This window comes from Anser brachyrhynchus (genome assembly GCF_964034855.1).
Source record: "Anser brachyrhynchus genome assembly, chromosome: 3".
Classification (NCBI taxonomy): Eukaryota; Metazoa; Chordata; class Aves; order Anseriformes; family Anatidae; genus Anser; species Anser brachyrhynchus.
Window position 1 is genome coordinate 114,530,043 of NC_137696.1, and position 18,579 is coordinate 114,548,621.

At 34.1% G+C, this 18,579-nt stretch overlaps 1 protein-coding gene across 5 annotated transcripts in view; it reads right to left on the reverse strand.

Moving 5' to 3' along the window:
* The window catches only part of SMC6 (structural maintenance of chromosomes 6), a 33,251-nt gene that overhangs the window by 6,650 nt on the left and 8,022 nt on the right, over positions 1-18,579 (reverse strand). For all 5 annotated transcript variants that reach the window (XR_013949661.1, XM_080588198.1, XM_080588199.1 and 2 more), the window contains exons 6-24: positions 17,868-18,004; positions 17,340-17,401; positions 16,432-16,512; positions 15,878-15,979; positions 15,289-15,408; positions 15,099-15,197; positions 13,892-14,038; positions 13,403-13,491; positions 12,687-12,851; positions 11,216-11,394; positions 8,736-8,937; positions 8,486-8,600; positions 6,540-6,700; positions 5,978-6,113; positions 4,938-5,018; positions 2,970-3,140; positions 1,845-1,982; positions 935-1,080; positions 126-251 (exon numbers count right to left, since the gene is read on the reverse strand). Coding sequence is in view for 4 of the 5 variants with exons in the window: in XM_080588198.1 (XP_080444324.1) it covers positions 126-251; positions 935-1,080; positions 1,845-1,982; positions 2,970-3,140; positions 4,938-5,018; positions 5,978-6,113; positions 6,540-6,700; positions 8,486-8,600; positions 8,736-8,937; positions 11,216-11,394; positions 12,687-12,851; positions 13,403-13,491; positions 13,892-14,038; positions 15,099-15,197; positions 15,289-15,408; positions 15,878-15,979; positions 16,432-16,512; positions 17,340-17,401; positions 17,868-18,004 (2,457 nt within the window). In the remaining variant the exon portion in view is untranslated. The remainder of the gene's footprint in view (positions 1-125; positions 252-934; positions 1,081-1,844; positions 1,983-2,969; positions 3,141-4,937; positions 5,019-5,977; positions 6,114-6,539; positions 6,701-8,485; positions 8,601-8,735; positions 8,938-11,215; positions 11,395-12,686; positions 12,852-13,402; positions 13,492-13,891; positions 14,039-15,098; positions 15,198-15,288; positions 15,409-15,877; positions 15,980-16,431; positions 16,513-17,339; positions 17,402-17,867; positions 18,005-18,579) is intronic.

Sequence of the window (18,579 nt, forward strand, 5' to 3'; positions counted from 1 at the left end):
ATTATAATAAAACATAATTTTATGTGTGGAATACTTGTTTGTTTGTTTTCTAAAGATATTATTGAAGAAATACATACCTACATACTAACCATCTGAAAACTGAAATTACAGCATAATTAACCTACCTTAAGAACTGTCGATATATTCTGAATCTTTGCGTCATTATTTCTTCCAGCAGCATAATAAATCTCTTTAAGTTCTTTACTTTAATGTTTGCATCCTCGTATCTTTCCTTTGCATCAAGAAATTGCCTGTTTTAATTAACAGAAAGTCTAGCATTAGCATGCATTACATTAAAACCAAGCAATTGCTGAAAAACAATTTAATAACCAAAACATTCACACAAAAAATGTTTTGTGAGGCTCTAAGTTACAGCTAAAAACATTTCGGCATGTTAGGAAAGCCATCTTTCATGAACGAAAACAAGTCAAATTATTACATTTTACCTCTATTTGTTTTCCTTTTAAATGGAAGCTCTCACACTAAGGAGAAATAATGATTAGGCTCCCCATATCCAAGAGGAATGATTTCTTGAAATTGTTTTCTTGAAATGCAGTCAAAACCTCAAGTAACTGCCTAAATTCTACGTTAGCTACTCAAACTAGAAGCATGCTTAATGCTTGGTGCATCCCAGAGCAACAGTGAGCTTTGCTCACACCACCCAGTCATAGCTGGGGTACCTCTAAATACTAAAAGAGCAAGTGTCTGATTATTAGTAACTTCAGAGTATCAACCCTGTGTAAGATCACTACAGGGGCAGTTCAGCTCTCCTAAGACCATTCAGTACTGATTGACTGTACAATCATTACAGCACGTTTCTAAGTCTTCATACATCACTTAAGTATTAAAACGCATAAACTCAGTGTAAGAAAACCGTTGTTTCCCCAGTCTCTTCCATCTTACCTGAACTAGACAGACATTAAAGATGACTTACTGTATTATTTCTTCTCTGTTCCCATGGTGATTTTTTTCTGAATTTATCCTCTCTCTTAAGCGATTCATTTCTGCATCCAGACTCTTAACAGTTCTGCTGACTTCTATGCGCTCTGCGTAGATTTGCCTAGCCTGTGCAGTTTTTTCCTACAGTAATGTTTGAAATTCAATTGTTACTTGGTTTAAAAAGTCTGTTAGTCTTTGCAACAAATATTTTGTCCCATGGAAAAAACAAGGCCTCTAAGAAAAAGCAAGTTTTCATATTGTTCTTTGTGTACAGTCATTACAGCAAAATTACTGTTATTGTCAACAATTTTACTATAAATGTTCATATGTAGGTAGTTACCTCAGTGCTAAGAACTGTACCCATCTGAGAATTTTTCATACGTTCACAGTTCTTGATCTAATACATCTAAATGAGGAACTAAATGCACCCTATTTCAACAGGGCTTAATCTTCCAAAAGTCTTCAGGAATGTGACTGTAGAGTTCGTCAATACAGACAGATTAGTGAAGAATGCAAAAGATCAGGCATGTGATCTGTACAAGAGAAAAAGCTAGCATCCAAAAAGCAAAACAATACTATTCAATTTAACTTAAAATATGTATTTTAGGATTAAAGCATTCTAATCTTTGCATTGCAAAAAAGTAGAAAAATGAGTCCCAGATGGATAACCATTAACTTATCTATCAAGACTGAGATGGTGCTCTGCCAGACAAAGAGATCTTGATTCATTTCTACAAAGTGAATTTTACTTGATTTAGATATGAACAGCTTAGAATACAGCTAAGAAAATACTCAGTTTAACTGAGCATTAACATGGTTTGTACGTTGTACAAGAACAATGATTTATTACCAAATTTTTGAAGGATCCTGACCATAAAACTTCCATTAAAAATAAACAAACCTACCTCTAATTCTTTTTCTTTGGCAGCTAGTAATTCTTTATGTTTTTTTATGCAAGCCAAATGTTCGTTCTTTCTGTCTTCATAGTGCTGCCAACGACGTTTTCTGTTTTCCACCTCTGAGTCCGCTTTGTTTAATTCATCCTATTTTTGAATAACTCCAGATGTGAAAGTGAACTGTATGGGGTAGATTCCTAAGCATCTCTCAAATATGTACACACCTTTCACAGGTGATCATGCTGTTCTGTTTTCTATTTTATTTTTTGTCACAATAGTTAAATATAACTAATGTAACTAATATATTTTTCAGTTGCCTTCCTTAACTATTTCCTGCCCCTTTCTGTTTGCTCTTGCTTTCTTAATTCTAGCTGACTAAATATCAATACACAATTTATGTGAGGCATACAAGAGATTCCTACAGTGATAATTCTGACTTTTTCCTCTTTCCATACAAGTTTCCTCATTCTACAGCTTTAGAATACTGTTTATATGCTGGACTCTGTTATTTTCATTTTCAAACCATTAATTCTTGAAAGCATAAAATTATCAGGATTCTATTTGCCACTACCAAAATTTTGCATTTACCTTCAATTTGCTACTATCTCAAGCTTTGTTAATTCTCTGTGATTTCCAGGTCTCTTCTATAACCTCGAATAATCAAAACCATATAATGGTACCTTCTGTGATTATGTAACTTCACAGAGTAACAACCATTCCATACAGAACTACAAAATCTATTTTGAAAACTGACCAATTATGCATATTCTTAGCCAGGCCTTAGCAGAAACAAACGAATAAGCCAAAACAACAGATATGATGCACTTAAAGGAGAAATTCAATTAAACTGTTTTTCCTTCCTTTTCAATTCCTGACTAAAACCACTTGAAAACAAAATAACCTATCTTTAAACCTGAAATATTATAGCAACTATACTTAACAATCAACATTATCTTCAAAATACTGCCAAGCTTATTTCTTGACATACTTTGGAGGGAACGCCCTATTTCTATTTTCATTTGTAGCTCTTAACTGTATTAGGAACAAACATATTCTTTTCTCCTGCCTCCATTTAACCTCATTCCTGTTGCCACACAAAGGGAACAAAAAAATACAATATGGAGTTATCGGTACCTTAATTGGACCAGCAATTTCTTCTACTTGATGAATTTTTTCTTTTATTTCTTCAAATCTTTTTTCAGCCTCCTGGAGAACATTGTTCAGTTCTTCCATTCTTCTGCTTTGCTCCTGCATTTCTTTTTTTGCAGATTCCATCTTTTTTTTATTTTCTTCAGCCACATCTTCCTGTCAAAATATTTTAAAATGAAGAGCAAAAGGAGTACATACATTTGCACATTACTCTACGTGATTTTCATTTTATTATCATTACCAGGGTATACGCAATACTCTAAGCTCTCTAATAAGAATAAAAACAGCTCAGTGTAATTGCCACGAAGGCTCAAAAGAACAGACTGATGAATTCTCTTGGAGGCCACTAAATCAAATAGCAAAAGAAAATGTGGAACTTCTTTATCTGACTGAAAATTAAGGTGACTTAATTTGGGATGGCTAGGATTTTGTGAAGAATTAGCCATGCTGATGATTTACTACAGTAATTTACTAAACAAAGAACATTATGGCTTCCTTCTGGATCTGTGACAGAGGATGTACATTCCATATACAGAGGAATACAGGAAGAGTAAGTGGATTTTCACTGTTCCCTAGAAAATTACACCATTCCTAACTGATCACTGTTATATATACTTTCTGCTCTGAAAAGACAAATATTTCAAAACTTCAGAAAAAAGACGTAAATGGAACCTTGTATTGTGCTAAAATTCTTTTTCACAATCAGACAACTGTGAAATCAACATAGGAATGAAAGAAATAACAAGTGAAAGAACAGCAAATAATACATAGAAGTGATCAGAAAGCGCAGAAAAAACAACATCATGAAAATCATAGAAAAGACTAAGGTGAAATAAATATGTAAAACTACCAGCTGCATAAGACTATTGTCAGAAGGCAACAGTAAAAAATTTGTTGTTGAATAATTGTCCAATATTTTTTTCAATTACAAAAAATAGGAAGACACTCCCCTACAACGAGATATGATCTTTTCCATTTCATTTAAAGGACAAACAATGTACATTTTCCTAAACCAACAAAACAAGATTTGAAACAAAACATAAGAGTTCACAGAATCTGTATTTACCAATCCTTTACTTTTTGAGTATGTTTTGAAGGGTTTACTCACATGAATATGTTCACATGCTGAAAGACAACTTACTGAAAAGGTACAAGGTTATACAAGTTACCTTCTCACTGATCCCCTCGCATGGAATTTAACCAAAACAATTGTAGCCAACATTATTAACAGCATTTGTCAGACTGACTCTATGAATTAAGACCTTGATTGTTTGTAGACATTAGCTTATTACAGAGTAACAGCTAAAATTCCATGGCCACCAACAAACAAATTATAATAGATTACCAAACATTTTTACTCTATTCTTAAATTACTAACTATACATTCTAAGAACATATGGATAAGCACTTTGTAGGAATCACAATACTACAATCCTTCCTTAGGATTTTAACTTCAAAACTGCTTGACGAGTTTACCATAAACCAAGAAACTGTGGATACAGGACAAAGAAGCAGTGCTGTGACATAATTTACGGTAAAGAGTAATCTTCATCTATGCTTCTAAGATGCTACTTCTGTCCTCCAAATCTACATCACTGCTTCCCAACCCCACCTAGAGTTTTATGGCACTGCATATCTAGAATGATGAAAGAAAATGCACAGAACCTCCCTTTATAACACCACCTTGTCTTCCATAACCCTGCAGTACCATCGGTTTGAAGAAGGTGAGAAATAGAGGGAAATCCAAATAAACAAATGAACACTCACCAAAAATACTACCATTGCGATAATTGTAGACTTTCTCTTAAGTATAACATTTTTCACTATTTTATCCAACTTGTGCCCTAGATGGTAATCTACAGTATTTAGTTGTTTCTTATTTTAAATCATTATCAACATTCAAAGACATTATTTCACATCCTTATTAGACGTAATTCAATAATTTTTTCTTACCAATACACGGATGTCCACTGACTGGTTTTCTTCTGTATTCTCAAGATCTGCTATTTCTGCATTTGTTGTTCTCATTTTTATCTGGAAAAATATATTAAATTTACCTTATAAGAAAAGATCATATAAGTTCATTGAAGTCGATATAGAAAGTAATACATTCTTTTAGCTTCATTACTTCCATGGGAAGAGTATTCTTCCAACTTACCTATGGAATCCATTTTAATAAGGCAGAACTTGCCCTGAAAGTAACATGCACTCTAAAATCATTATCACTACATTTCCTTTCAACATGAATAAAATATATTTCATGTCCTTCAAATACTTGTCTTCATCAAATTAATAAGAGTTCACATGCCGCTTGTTTGCTGGTTCTTATTTGTAATTTACTTAATATAGTATATATTAGTATTTTACTTATATAGCATTTATCATCTTATGCTGCCTAACAGTAGCATCGTTAGCCACCACATATATATCCTACCTACCAAAACTGGAAGTCACGCAGAAAACAAAGACTAATGGTTGAAAATGATTTATACAGAAAATCAGATTAAGCCAAAGTTTAAAAGCATGAAACACTCAATTTATTAGAACATGTAAAGAACATAAATGAAGAGCACAAAGAGAAGCAAGATTCTAGGAATTAATAGGCAAGACTCAACAGAAATAAAGGAGAAAGCAGGAAAAAGAAACTTGTATCAAATATTGCAGCAACTTCCTTCCAATTCCTTTCTTGCATCGCAAAAAAGAAGTAGAGATTTAATTTGTGAGATTTAGTACAACGGAAAAAAAAGATACTATACAGAACAACAGCAACATATGCCAGGATTGATACGACTTGAATCACTTTGTCCTAAACAATGAAAACATCCTCTAGATACTAGCACGTAGACCCTTGTGTTTTTGCACAAATGCCAAATGAACAAAGGTAAGCATAAATATTGAAAATATATCACCCACTCAAAATATAGTACAGAAGTCAAAGTGAAACAGGAAAAAAATGATTAGTGTCTAAAGATTAACAAAACACATATTTTTACCTGTAGTTCTTTTTGGTGTTGTCGATGACGATGAAGATGATTTTCATTCTGCCTAATCTCATTTTCAATGGAATACAAACGTCGCTGGCATGCTGTCAACTGCGCCTTCCTGTTTGCAACTTCATTCTCCAAATGACTTGGAAAAAAAATTGATACTGAGATATTATATACATACAAAAACACAGACATACACGTATAAGTTAACAAGTGACAAAAAAAAGGTACAAAAGCACAAAAAGAATCTTAAGTTTATAATCTTATGCATTGGATGGTTTTGCTGATCAATAAAGAAATACCACAGCTCTAAACAGAAAATCCAAACATATTTTAAAGAGAAACTAACATTTTGAAAGTAAAGGCATTGAAATAGCAATGCAAAGCTCTCAAGAGTCCAGAGTTGTCAAAAAGGAAAATGCAAATCCCAGAAAGAAAATGGAGAAACAGGAGAGTGGTGGAGGGTGGATGTCTCTCATGCACATACATCAAAATAGGCAAACATGCAATTCTGCTATTCGTGTCAACAAATGCACTTTTTAGAAACACAATGTTACAAGATGCTAACCTTATTTCTCCTTCAACATCTTTGCTGAGATACTTGGGCCTGTGGTAGTCAGAAGAATAGTATCGTCTCTCAAATACTTGATCACCTTCAGCAGTGAAAGCTTCTTTACAATTTCTTGGAGGATTATTAGACTGCATTACCTCACGAGCTTTACGGCTACTCTGAAAGACACAATTGCCTTATCATACCTATAGAAAATCCATCATAATTAAAGATATTACTTTAAAACTAATGGGTAAGTTATCTCACTCAGAAATCATTTACATTCCTAATGAAAAATAAGAAATACAGAAATGAAGGAATAAATATTAGAGTATGTAGTGTCAAGAATCTGCTTTTCTTTGTTGAATAAGACATTTGTGTTCTTAAACAACCCACTTAAATTTGTACCAGAGTAAAAGAAAATGGCAACTAAACTCTCTAAATTGTGAATTCTGTAGTCTGATCAATCCCTTATAATTTTCTCATAACATTACATAAAGGCTGAGGAAATCTGCTGGTAAAAACTACTGTTAGTGCCAGATTAAGTGGCCACAAGTCTGGCCTCTGTCTGAGGAAATTAACATTTATACAGCCAGATTTCAGATTCAGTTGTTCAGGTAGGTCTCAAAGGTGATAACGTTATGAAAGTCAGCAGTTGATTAAAGCAGAGGAGGAAGAACAAAACTAGTATTCCTGCCAAAAGAAAAGGATGGGAGATTCAGCCATTATGTATCCCATTCAGTAACAGACATGTGCTAAACAGCCAGTCGGCTCTGGACTAGACAGACCATAAGAAGTCTCTTCCGGTAGGAATGCCAGGCTGGACACCGGGAAAAGTGTTTTTTTTTTAGAGAAAAAACAGTCCACAAAAACGCAAATGTCATTAGTTCTGCTGCTCATGAAATACCTTCCTTTAAGTAAATAAAGTTAAAAATAAAGACAACCATACATCTTATTTTAATCTTTGAACAGTTTACCTATAATCTTATCTGCTGGAATTTGTATCTTCAGTAGTAGCAGAAAATTAATTAAAATATACATTTTCTTTAATGTAAAAAAAAAGCAAACCATGTAACAACAGGAAACAGTTTGTTAACATACTTTTATAGTGATCAAAAAACATTATCAAAATTACAAAATCTTAACACAATGCTAGTTGCAAGTTACCTCAAAAGAAAAGTCTTTCCTCATAACTAACTTTTTTTCTTAAACCACTCTAAACCATAAACATATTTCTTTGCACCCTCTCATCTCAAACGTTTTAACAGTGCACAGATCGAACTGAAGTGGCTTTGGCTGTTGTGATAGGTGAAGAATAAGTCAGGCTGTGAACACTTTCAGACAACAGATAATTTCATGTAGGTGTAGGTGAGTGAACGTCCAAAAAGGAGCTTTTGAACTCTCAAGCACAAGCCTGCTACTCACTAGGTACAACTGGCAGGGGTTGGTTGCAAGTTTTGGTAACACACAGATGACACAAAACTGACACATACTAAATCCATCAACTAGTAAAGAGCCAGCAATTAGGAAACTGATCAGAAGCACACAGACGGTTTAGGCTGGAAAACTAGGAATCTAGAAAGAAGGTCCACGATGGGTTGTCAGTTTACTCTGTCTCTCCCATGATAAAAAAATGGTGTTCCAAGTGGAATACTGACAGTTTATTGAATATCAAGAGGGGCTTTACGGGGAACCCTTCAGTGGAAAGGCATCTGTGTATGGACTGCATTGTAACACAGATAATTGTTGCAGTTATTGTCTTTAGAGCCATCATGGACTTCATCTCAGTGTGTCTGTAAGTTATGCTTCTGGGGATGGAAAAAAAAAAAAAAAAAGACAAAACCAAAAAGTCACCACACCTCTACCTGCCTGTCACAGACAAAAAACAGAGGAGGAACTGGATATATACTATACAAAGAGATACTGCCTTTTTTTAAAGGCCAGTAGGGAGGGAAGAGCCTTACTTTAATTAGCAGGATTTTTTCTATACCCCTCACATCGATCAAACAGTTGGCAACCACTGGATCATCTATTTCCAATGCTGTGAGAACTGATGGGAATTCTGGATGATGAACTCCTCTTAAAAAAAAGAACAACAACAACATACATAAATTTCACATGAAATTCTTTAAATCAGAATTATACATAGTTCTTTTGAACTGATAACGATTTAAACCACTGCAACTATATAACAAAATCCAAAACATAACTTACTTGTGTGTAACATCATAAACTTTATCCTGAAATTTATTTACAATTATTGAAGGTCTAAACCCACGTGGATAATGATTTGCCATCAGTTGCTGAAGAACTCTTTCATCACTATGATTATCACAGCAAAATGCCTGAACTAAGCTCTTTAAACAAGATTCAACAGCCAACGACAGTTCAGCATCTTTCAGATGAATGAAAGCACCTAAACAAACACAAAAGACAAGGATTTAGGAGCTTTGTTCCATAACATATACTTAAGTAATGCATTTTTACCTTTGTGGGTTTTTTTTCTTCTTTCTTTCCTTTTTAAAGAGTCTGAAATAAACCTCTACTACAAGAAGGAAAAAAAAGAGTTCACTAAAAAAGAAATGGCTCCACAACAGACAACCTACCCTGACAACACAGACAATTTGTCTTCCTAGAGGCCTACACTTTTTTTTGTCCTTGTTGTTTTAAGAAGTTCTTTCAGAGGCCACTAATTCCATTAAGATACTAATTTGATGGCAGCAGAGCAAGAGTGTATCAAGGCAAAGACTGCTTATTAACTGCTCTAAGGGTGAAGGCAGAGGAAAACTATGCTACAAGTTACCATGAGGATTTCCATTGTATCACCTGTCATCAGTAGCAGTGTTCGCACATCCCCACCCTGCAGTAAACACCTAGTTTTCCAAGTACCTACACCGTAGGTAAGATACACTGATAGCCACACATAGAACTGACTCTTTCAACTGTATTTTTTCAATAATTAAACTGAACAGTTTTTGTGAGTTTTTTGTTGCTGTTTTTGTTTAGTACATCAAGCAGGATTTTTTTCCTCCATTTCCCTGATTTTTATCAGACCTATGAACTAGAAAAACTCCTTTTCTAATAACTGTTTACTCTATGCTTTTAAATGTTCACTGCATTGCAACACACCACTGAAACACCCAATCCATCCTGATCATAAGCTATTCCTCCATTGGTGAGTAAAAATATTTTGAAGGAAAAGACCTTCCTGCAACACGCCTCACCAAGCAAGCAGCATCAAGACCTTACAATCAGACTGAATTCTCCCCTGGAATTCCTGTTAGCACGGTTTATCTAAACTAAGAGCAAAGTCCTCAGCTACACAACTCCCTACCTTATGATACGTGACAAACCCCTTCAAACGTTTGAATTCCACTCAAAACTCTCCTGCTCTGCAACACCTTTCCGAAATGTGTTTTACAATATCTTCACAAAATAAACAATTGGAGAGTTGGCATGACAGCCAAACAATTTTTTGATTTAAGATGTCTTCAGAAGTAAATTACCCAGACTCGGAGGGGAACAGCTCTAAGATGACAGCATAATCTCACAAAGTCTCCAAACTTCTTCCCAGAAGTCCTACAAATACTGCTAGTATCACACAGTCTAGCCAGATGCCCTTTCCTGAGTATAACTGAGCCTTTCATGCCATCCAAATTTAAAAGCAGGAAACCTTTTAAACCCCCAAACTCATTTTTTTCCACAAATAGGGGAAAGCCTGAAGGGATGAATTAAAACAAGATCAGTAACAAGCCATGAAACCAAGCCAAAGTTAAGAAGCTGTGGGGGAATTGGAGGGATTGCAAGTTTCACATTGTAACTGCATAAAATACCATAATAAAAACAGCTGCAAAATGAGGAAAAACAGATTTTACCTAGACAATATGATAAAAAGGTGTCCTGGTTCCAGTTAGGACAGAGTTAAGTAGCTCATAGTAGCTGGTAGGGTGCTATGTTTTGGATTAGGATGAGAAGAGCGCTGATAACATGCTGATGTTTTAATTGTTGCAGAGCAGTGCTTACACCAGGCCAAGGACTTTTCGGCTTCTCGCTCTGTCCTGCCAGCGAGCAGGCTGGGGGTGCAGCAGGAGCTGGGAGGGGACAGACCCAGGACAGCTGACCCAAACTGGCCAAAGGGGTATTCCATACCATCTGACGTCATGCTAAACAATATATAGGGGTGGCTGGCCGGGGTGGGGGGCCGGCTGCTCGGGGATAGGCTGGGCATCGGTCAGCGGGTGGTGAGCAATTGCATTGTGCATCACTTGTTTTCTTACACATTATTATTGTTAATACTATTATCATTATCACTATTACTATTATTATTGTTATTATTATATTCCTTATATTCCTTATATTATTATATTCCTGTCTTAATAAACTGTCTTTATCTCAACTCACCGGCTTCACTTTCCCGTTTCTCTCCCCCATCCCAGAGAGGGAGGGGGGAGGGTGAGCGAACGGCTGTGTGGTGTTTAGCTGCCAGCCGGGTTAAACCACAACAAAAGGACAGAAGCAAAAGATAGTCTACCAAAATAAAAACTTTAGTCCAGGAATTACAGAAGAAAGATATATCTTGAACTCCCTGAATAACAAATAGCTTTTCTAAAAGTTCATTGTTGACAGCAGCAGCCCTTCAAGAAAACCTGTAAAGAAATATTCCAAAAACTGTATTTTTCAGCTGTTATTCTTACCTAAAGGTCCAACAGGTTTGCGTTTAAAGTGCCCTTGCCTATAGGCTGTTTCAACTGCTTCAAGAAATGACGGTATATGTTGTCCAAATCTTTTAAAGATATTTGTTTTACTATCTCTCAGCTCTCTCAGCTGTTTCTGCTTAGCATCCAATTCTCGTTTCATATCACTGTCTTCTCTCCTAAAAGAAGAGATTTTTTTTTCAGTAGCAACAGCTTACGAAGCCGTAATTTTAGAGAAATAATTATGGTCTTGTTTTCCAAGTATTAATATAATAGGATAGCATGACAAGACCTCAGTACATCAAAGTACAACTAGCTACAAACCCACAATTATTTTAGAGCTTTAAGAAACATAAGACAAAAAAATAAATAAAAAAAACACAAGAAGATGCCACTTTGCAACATAGTTTTACATGACTTTACCATGGTGAAAGGTACCAAGAAAAAAGCACAACATAGATACAAATGCCAAAGCAGATGTAAAGCATCAAAATTATATCAAGCAGTACAGAATGCTAGAGATACATATTGAAAAACAATTTTACTTGGTGAAAAAAACAACTGAAGCAAAAAGCACAACAGCAAGGCAATGTTCTAAGATGAATTTTGTCCTACACAGACACCTAACAAACTGTAAATTTGTATCGTACATTGTTTACACAGTAACACATGTTATAAACAAAAAATGACAACAAAGTAAAAGATCAATATAACTTTCTATTTTCGTATTTCAATTTCACCCTCTTCTACAAAGGTCTTCAACAGAAGAAAGAAAATATTGGCTTTGATAATTGGTAAAAGATGTTTCGAATAACACATCATGTGTAATGGGCAACAATTCTCAAATCTCTTTAAACAATAAATGGCAACATAACCATAACCCCCTCCGGTAACCACTGCTCAAGTTCATGTTTCCAAATCACAGCATATGAATGCTTTGTTTTTCTAGTTCATTTATGAGCTAAACAGACATTTGAAGCAAGTGGTTTAAAGTCTCTATAAATTTACATTTAGTTATAGGGACAATAATTATCTTTAAGTGTATATAATTTGTTACATCATGTTATAGATCTTATGACATCATACTGGGATTTACTAGCATATAAAACATGAAAATAATGCAAATCATAGTCTTCCCATAGGGTGATGATAAAAGAATAAGTGACAGACGATGGGAAGAAAGAAGGACATCAAATTGCAGCATGGATTTAAACCAGGCTTTAAATTAGTATTACCTTTCACCTTTAATAACAGAACAGTTTTGTTAATTCTCCAAAAGTTTCTGAATTTAGTCATGCTCGGCGGAGAAAAGTTTAGCAATTCCTAAGATAAACTAGGAAGGAAAGAGAAACAACAAACAAACAAAAGCAAATATAGAAACTGAAGCCTAATACTTCAAGGAATGCAAGGAAATGCAGGTGTTTAAGAGAAGATCTCTCATAATTTGAAGTAAAAGATAACTCTAACTTACCTAAGTTTAGCATGTTCTTCCTTATGTTTATAAACAGCCTGCTGAAACTGATCCATCTGTTGGCCAATCATCACTTCTTCATCGTGAAATGCCTGTAACTTTTCCTTTAACTGTGCAATTTTCCTTTGTTTTTCCAACTTTTCAGGATCTGAAATCCTATTAGCACTAGAAGAGATCACACTTCAGTATTTTAAAAACTGCACGATAATTTGTAGGGTTTACTTAATTTTAGTTAAAATTATAAAAGTTTTAACAAAATATTACTTTTGATATGTACTTAAAACTTTTAGTACGTCACATATAGATCTATGAATCAAAAAACTTGTATTTAAGATTCAGAGCGTTCACAAGATCTACAAACCATAGTGATTTTTTTTAATTTTAAATTTGCAATCACACAATTCTCCCTCCCGTTACATTCCTATAATAATTGTTTTAAAGAGTACTTGTTTTGCAACACTGTATAAAACTAGAAAAATGTATACAGTCACCAAGGAAAAAGAAAAGCTTTTTCTGCCCAATTGCTTCGTGACCTTCCAGTCAAAGTCTTGGTATACAAAGAAGCAGGGCCAGACACATTTAAATGTTTAACTAGACCCTTCTAAAGATTAAACAATTGTTTTCTGTTACTACAGATTTTCTCATTAATCAGAAGAGCTCACTCTGTACATATCTATACAATAAATATACACCATAATCACTATATCTGTATTTACCTTTTTTTCATTTCTTCAATTCGGTTACGCAGCTGTTCATCATCTTTTCCCAGACGTTTCAACTCAGTTTTGACACGGTTATAAAGTACCTGTGAAGGAAACAGGACATACTAGTTTAGCAGAAACAAGAACTATTTCAAGACAGAAATACGGTTTTAAGAAAGTAAACACTGAATTGCATCTGAACAACAAGCAATTACTAATACTTCCAATAAAAAAAAAAAAAATCAAATTAACTGTTATACCTTCCTTTTCACACTCTCTAATCATGTTTATGCTGACTGAAGCTGTCCATTGCTTAACACCTGTGTAAAGATATAAATTCTATGACCCTGAAGAAAAGCTACTTGCCAATCAATCACCTTTTTGAACTACACTGAGCTATACTACACATTCAGGAAACCTAGACATAAAGATGCACGTATGGGTAGAGCAGGAACAGAATTAAGGCTTTAAATCAGTATCAACATTGAAAGTTGTTTTGCCTACCTCAGCTTCATTAACTGCTTTTCTTCTTGTCTGCACATCAGCTTTTAATAAAATACACTGAGGATGCAGGGTTTCTGCTTCTTCACTTATTGTTACTAATTTCTCTTGTATTGTTCTGTACTTTTCTTCTGCTTCATTGACTTTAACCTTCAGGACAAAAAGAAAATAATATGCAAGTAGTAATGAAACAAAATTTTCTTCAAAACCTCTTCATGCTATAGAGGAAGTATGACCTAAAAGAATCCATCTGCTGACACATCTCTCAAGTCATTCACAATATGCAAAGAGGAAAATTAACATAGGAACACACTCAGGAAACCAAAGACTATCAAATCTTTTTTTTTTTTTCCTTACTCATGCTTTACTCAAAACACAGGACTCTATAAACTACAATAAGGCCAAATGGGAAGAGGTGAGACCAGTATCCAGATGATGTTTCTTCAATATTACACAGACATGTTTGGCTATACAGTAAAAAACACTTAAATTGTAAAACAAATATATACTTTTAGTTTTTTTTTTCCATATTAAAAAAAAGTACCAATTCAGAAAATTTGGAGGAGTTTCAATAGACTGAAAAGTTTAAAATAACAGTGCCTAGTATTAACCTGCAAATGATACATGTCATTGCAACTCTGAATGCTTGGCAATATTATTCTTTCCTATTACCTCCAGAAGTTTTAAGTACCATCCAAATAATCTGTTTAATTTCCAGATGTCTCCTGGAATCAGACATTCATATTCAGTGCACGGAAAACCAATGAAACCTACGTGACAGATCTCTGAAAAATATTCTGCTGTTAAAAGAAATAGGCACTGAAGAAGTACTCTCAACAATGAAACAATTTAAGTTGACATTCATTGGGATAAGCAATGGTAGCCATCCAAAATTCACAGTAAAAGAAGCGTAATTACTATCTAAACCTAAAGCATCAGCATGAAAACCACCCACAAAACCCCCCAAATAAACAGCAGAAAACAAAGTGTCCTAATATTTTTCTCCAATTGGACGTGGAATGCAAACGTTACTGTTAAGTAAACATTTGCAGATTGTAACCACTAGTAGGCTATAAGGCTATAGAGCCTTGAAAAAAGCCTAGGAAGTCAGTTTACAAGCTAAAGGAGAAGCATAGTTTTCAATAGTTTCTATTCTTGAGCCAAGAAAGCAAAACCAAAATTTGAAATATGGTTTAAACTTTATATGTACCTGGCATTCCTCTAGCTTCTGATCAAACTTTTCTGTATTTCCTTCTTCAGCTCTGATGCCTTCTCTGATTGGCTGTATTTCTCTTTCCATCTCTCCCACCTAAATATTAGCACATATCAGAATGTCTGCAGCAGTTTAGGAATAATTTAAAGTTAGTTTTATATAAGGAAAATTAGAACAAGGAACTTACCACTGCCCATGCCATTTTATGTTTCAACTCTTCAAGATGATTTCGCATTTCATTCACAAACCCAATGCTTCTGTAACGTTCCTTTTTTTCTTTATAAAGCAGCTTAAGCTCTTGAAGACGCTTAAAAAAAAAAAAAAGTTCAACTGTAGAAGCATAAAGCTACAATGCAGTATGAATCACAGAATCGTCTAGGTTGGAAGAGACCTCCAAGACCACCTAGCCCAACATCTGACCTAACACTAACAAGTCCTTCACTAAACCATATCACTAAGCTTAAATCTAAGTGTCTTTTAAAGATCTCCAGGGATGGTGACTCAACCACTTCCCTGGAAAGGGAATGAAACGTTGCAAAGATTTTTTTGAAAGTTTAACATCACTAAGAACAACTCAAAACTACACAGTTTTAACTGTTAATTATTTATATATAAATTATTATTATATATTTATATTTTACATATTATAAAATATATTTTATATTTATATTTTTATATTATATATAATATATATATTGTTTTATATATAATAGTTTTAACTGTTAGTTATTTCAGTGCTCAAACCTGTGTTAATAATTACTGTGACTTTAACATACCTCTTCTCCTTGTTCTATCTGAAGACTTGTATTTTCTTTAGTTTTCATAATATATGAATAATCTTCTTTCATTTGCTCCAGCTGAGTCGCCTTCATAAAAAACTATAAAAGAATAAAAAGATGCAGGTAAGCTACTAAATTTGACATCTAAGTGAACTTTATATAAATACCAGAGAAAGACCACTCATTCCAAGTGCTATGTACAATAACAGATACATTAAGCAAAATAACTGGTGAGGTACTTTTGAATAATGAAGCAACTCAGCAGCACCCTAGAAAATTTAATAATTTGATCAATACTTTTAGAAAAAAGAAACTTTAAAAAGCTGTTTCTGCAAGTGGATGACTGCTACAATCAGGTAATTAAAATCAAGAATTCTGAAAGTTATTTTTTTTCTGCAAATGACACCTCTAAAAATTTCAAACCTGTATTTTTTGCTTCAAATATTTTTCTTTATTTTCCTGGAGTGCATTGTTTTTTTTAATTACCTGAACCAAACTGACTAAAAGTTACCTTTTAACATTTAATCAACATATTAAAAGATTTTTCTTACCTTATACTTGTCACCTTCATTTTTAGACTGTAAGAAGTGCTTACTCATCTCTTGAGTTAAAACAGACACAGGATTATCTACCTGTAACGTTAGATGCACTACTTTATTTTTATTTTAGAGAAAAGAGATATGTAACTGTGATTAGGGTTGGGATGGGAACCACACGCACACGCACACAAAAACAACCCACACTCCAAACACAAATTTGAATCACAAAAATGACTTTTAAGGAACTGTTTTCAGGAAGAAAAGTGTCTTCTGGAAAGTGCTTGTTTTATCTATGTATTTAACAAGATTAACATTGGGAATTTCATCCAATGCCATTTAATTAGTCTTTATTTAATTGCCCAAAGTACATCATTCAATTCAGCGAACTGTCCAATATATTCTTACAGAAGTTCCCACAACATAAAATCAATACATAGTAAATTAAGTTTATATTATTTGACAGGCTGAATATTTTGAATATTTTATACTTGATGTACACTACCTCATCTTTCCTTAATCACTTAGGCAGCAAAAAAAAAGGTAAGAAAAAAAGAAATCCACATTTCTGCAACAGCAAAAGTTGAAAAAAATTTTCAGGGGAAAAATAAATAATTAATAGGCTCCAGGTACGTAAGAAACCTACATCAGCTAAGACTTTCATTAATGAGATACATAACTCAAAGTTTGCAGAGTACACCAAACATTTACTTGTCTGGTACAGAGTCTTATTCTGCACTATATGAGGTTCATAAAATTTTAATTTTCTTTTGCCTTTGGAAGTGATCATGAAAGAACATGCAAAAGGTGAACTTCCCTCATTTCACAAAATGACTCATTGCATTTATTTAAAGAATTATAAAATATATGTATTAATATAGTACGTCTTAAATTACACAGAATTTAAACACTGCATCAATTACCTGTATGTTAAAGTGATCCAGTATTCCTAAGAGTTCCTCTTTCTTCGAAGAAACTACTGTCCCTGAGAGAGAGAGAGAGTAACAATTGGTCCACAGAAGAGACATGCAACCTTCCAATCTTTTGTTCAATCTAGTGCTTCTTATTAAAGATAAATGACATTAGTATTTTTGTAGCACTGCTTTAGTCCTAGACAAAGTATTTTTTAAAAAAAATCTTTCCAATATGATATTTGCATTTGCACATGAATTTGTACTTTTAATTAAAGCCACTCCTTGCCTCAATTCCTCTGTGACAGATTTTAGGTAAATCAGACAATTCAACAACAACAAAAACCCACAAAAGACATAATACTGTATGACCTCACATCATGCAGAACCTGACAACCGCTTTTTACATTCTAACATACAAAGGTCTAACATGTTAAGGTAAATGCAAAACCACTGACCTTATAAGAAACAAACTGTCATTAACAACAAAGCATTTAAGGCAATGAGAATATTTAAAAAGCTTTGAAGACTACCACCAACCAGATTTGCTTTTCAGTCTGTAACTTCTGTTTCCATCCAGATTAATGTGCTGATTCACGATAATAGAGTCACCATACACTTCTGGTTTAAATGCATCTCTACCTTGGTTTCGCAATGTTATTGAGATATCTGCAGAACTTTAAAAACAAAAACAAAAAAAAAACACCACAGGCAACTGAAATTAGTTCCAAATCAAAAAAAAAAAAATCAGAACATTCTAATTTTCCACAAAAATTGTCACGTCTTGTGTAGGTAGTAACTTAAAGTCAGTCATAGTACAAGTAAGAACAAAACATACTGGTGCTGTTTGAGCCAAAACAGACATGTAGCCAGAAACATTGCTACACACTGTCCTTTTGCACCTTCAGATAAGTTACCAGTCAAAAGCAAATAGTTGTGAGAGCAGATTCCCTCACCTTTCCTTCCCATCTGACTGCCTTCATGTTTAGGTTGCAGAATCAAGTTCCTTTTCGGTTGTTCTACTGTCACCAGACTGGTTTCTGGGGTAAAAAGCTGTTTAGCTTCTGTAAGCCATACCTAATGAAAGTAACCTATAATACACTGCTTAAAGCATTCTTCTAGGAAAGAGCAATGTGGTTTCAATTCTGAATTCAGATTTTCTGCTTCTTAGGTGAATGATGAAATGTTATTATGTATAAGGCACATACGGCAAAAATTTGTAGTACCAGGCACCTCTGAAAGGAAAAGCCTG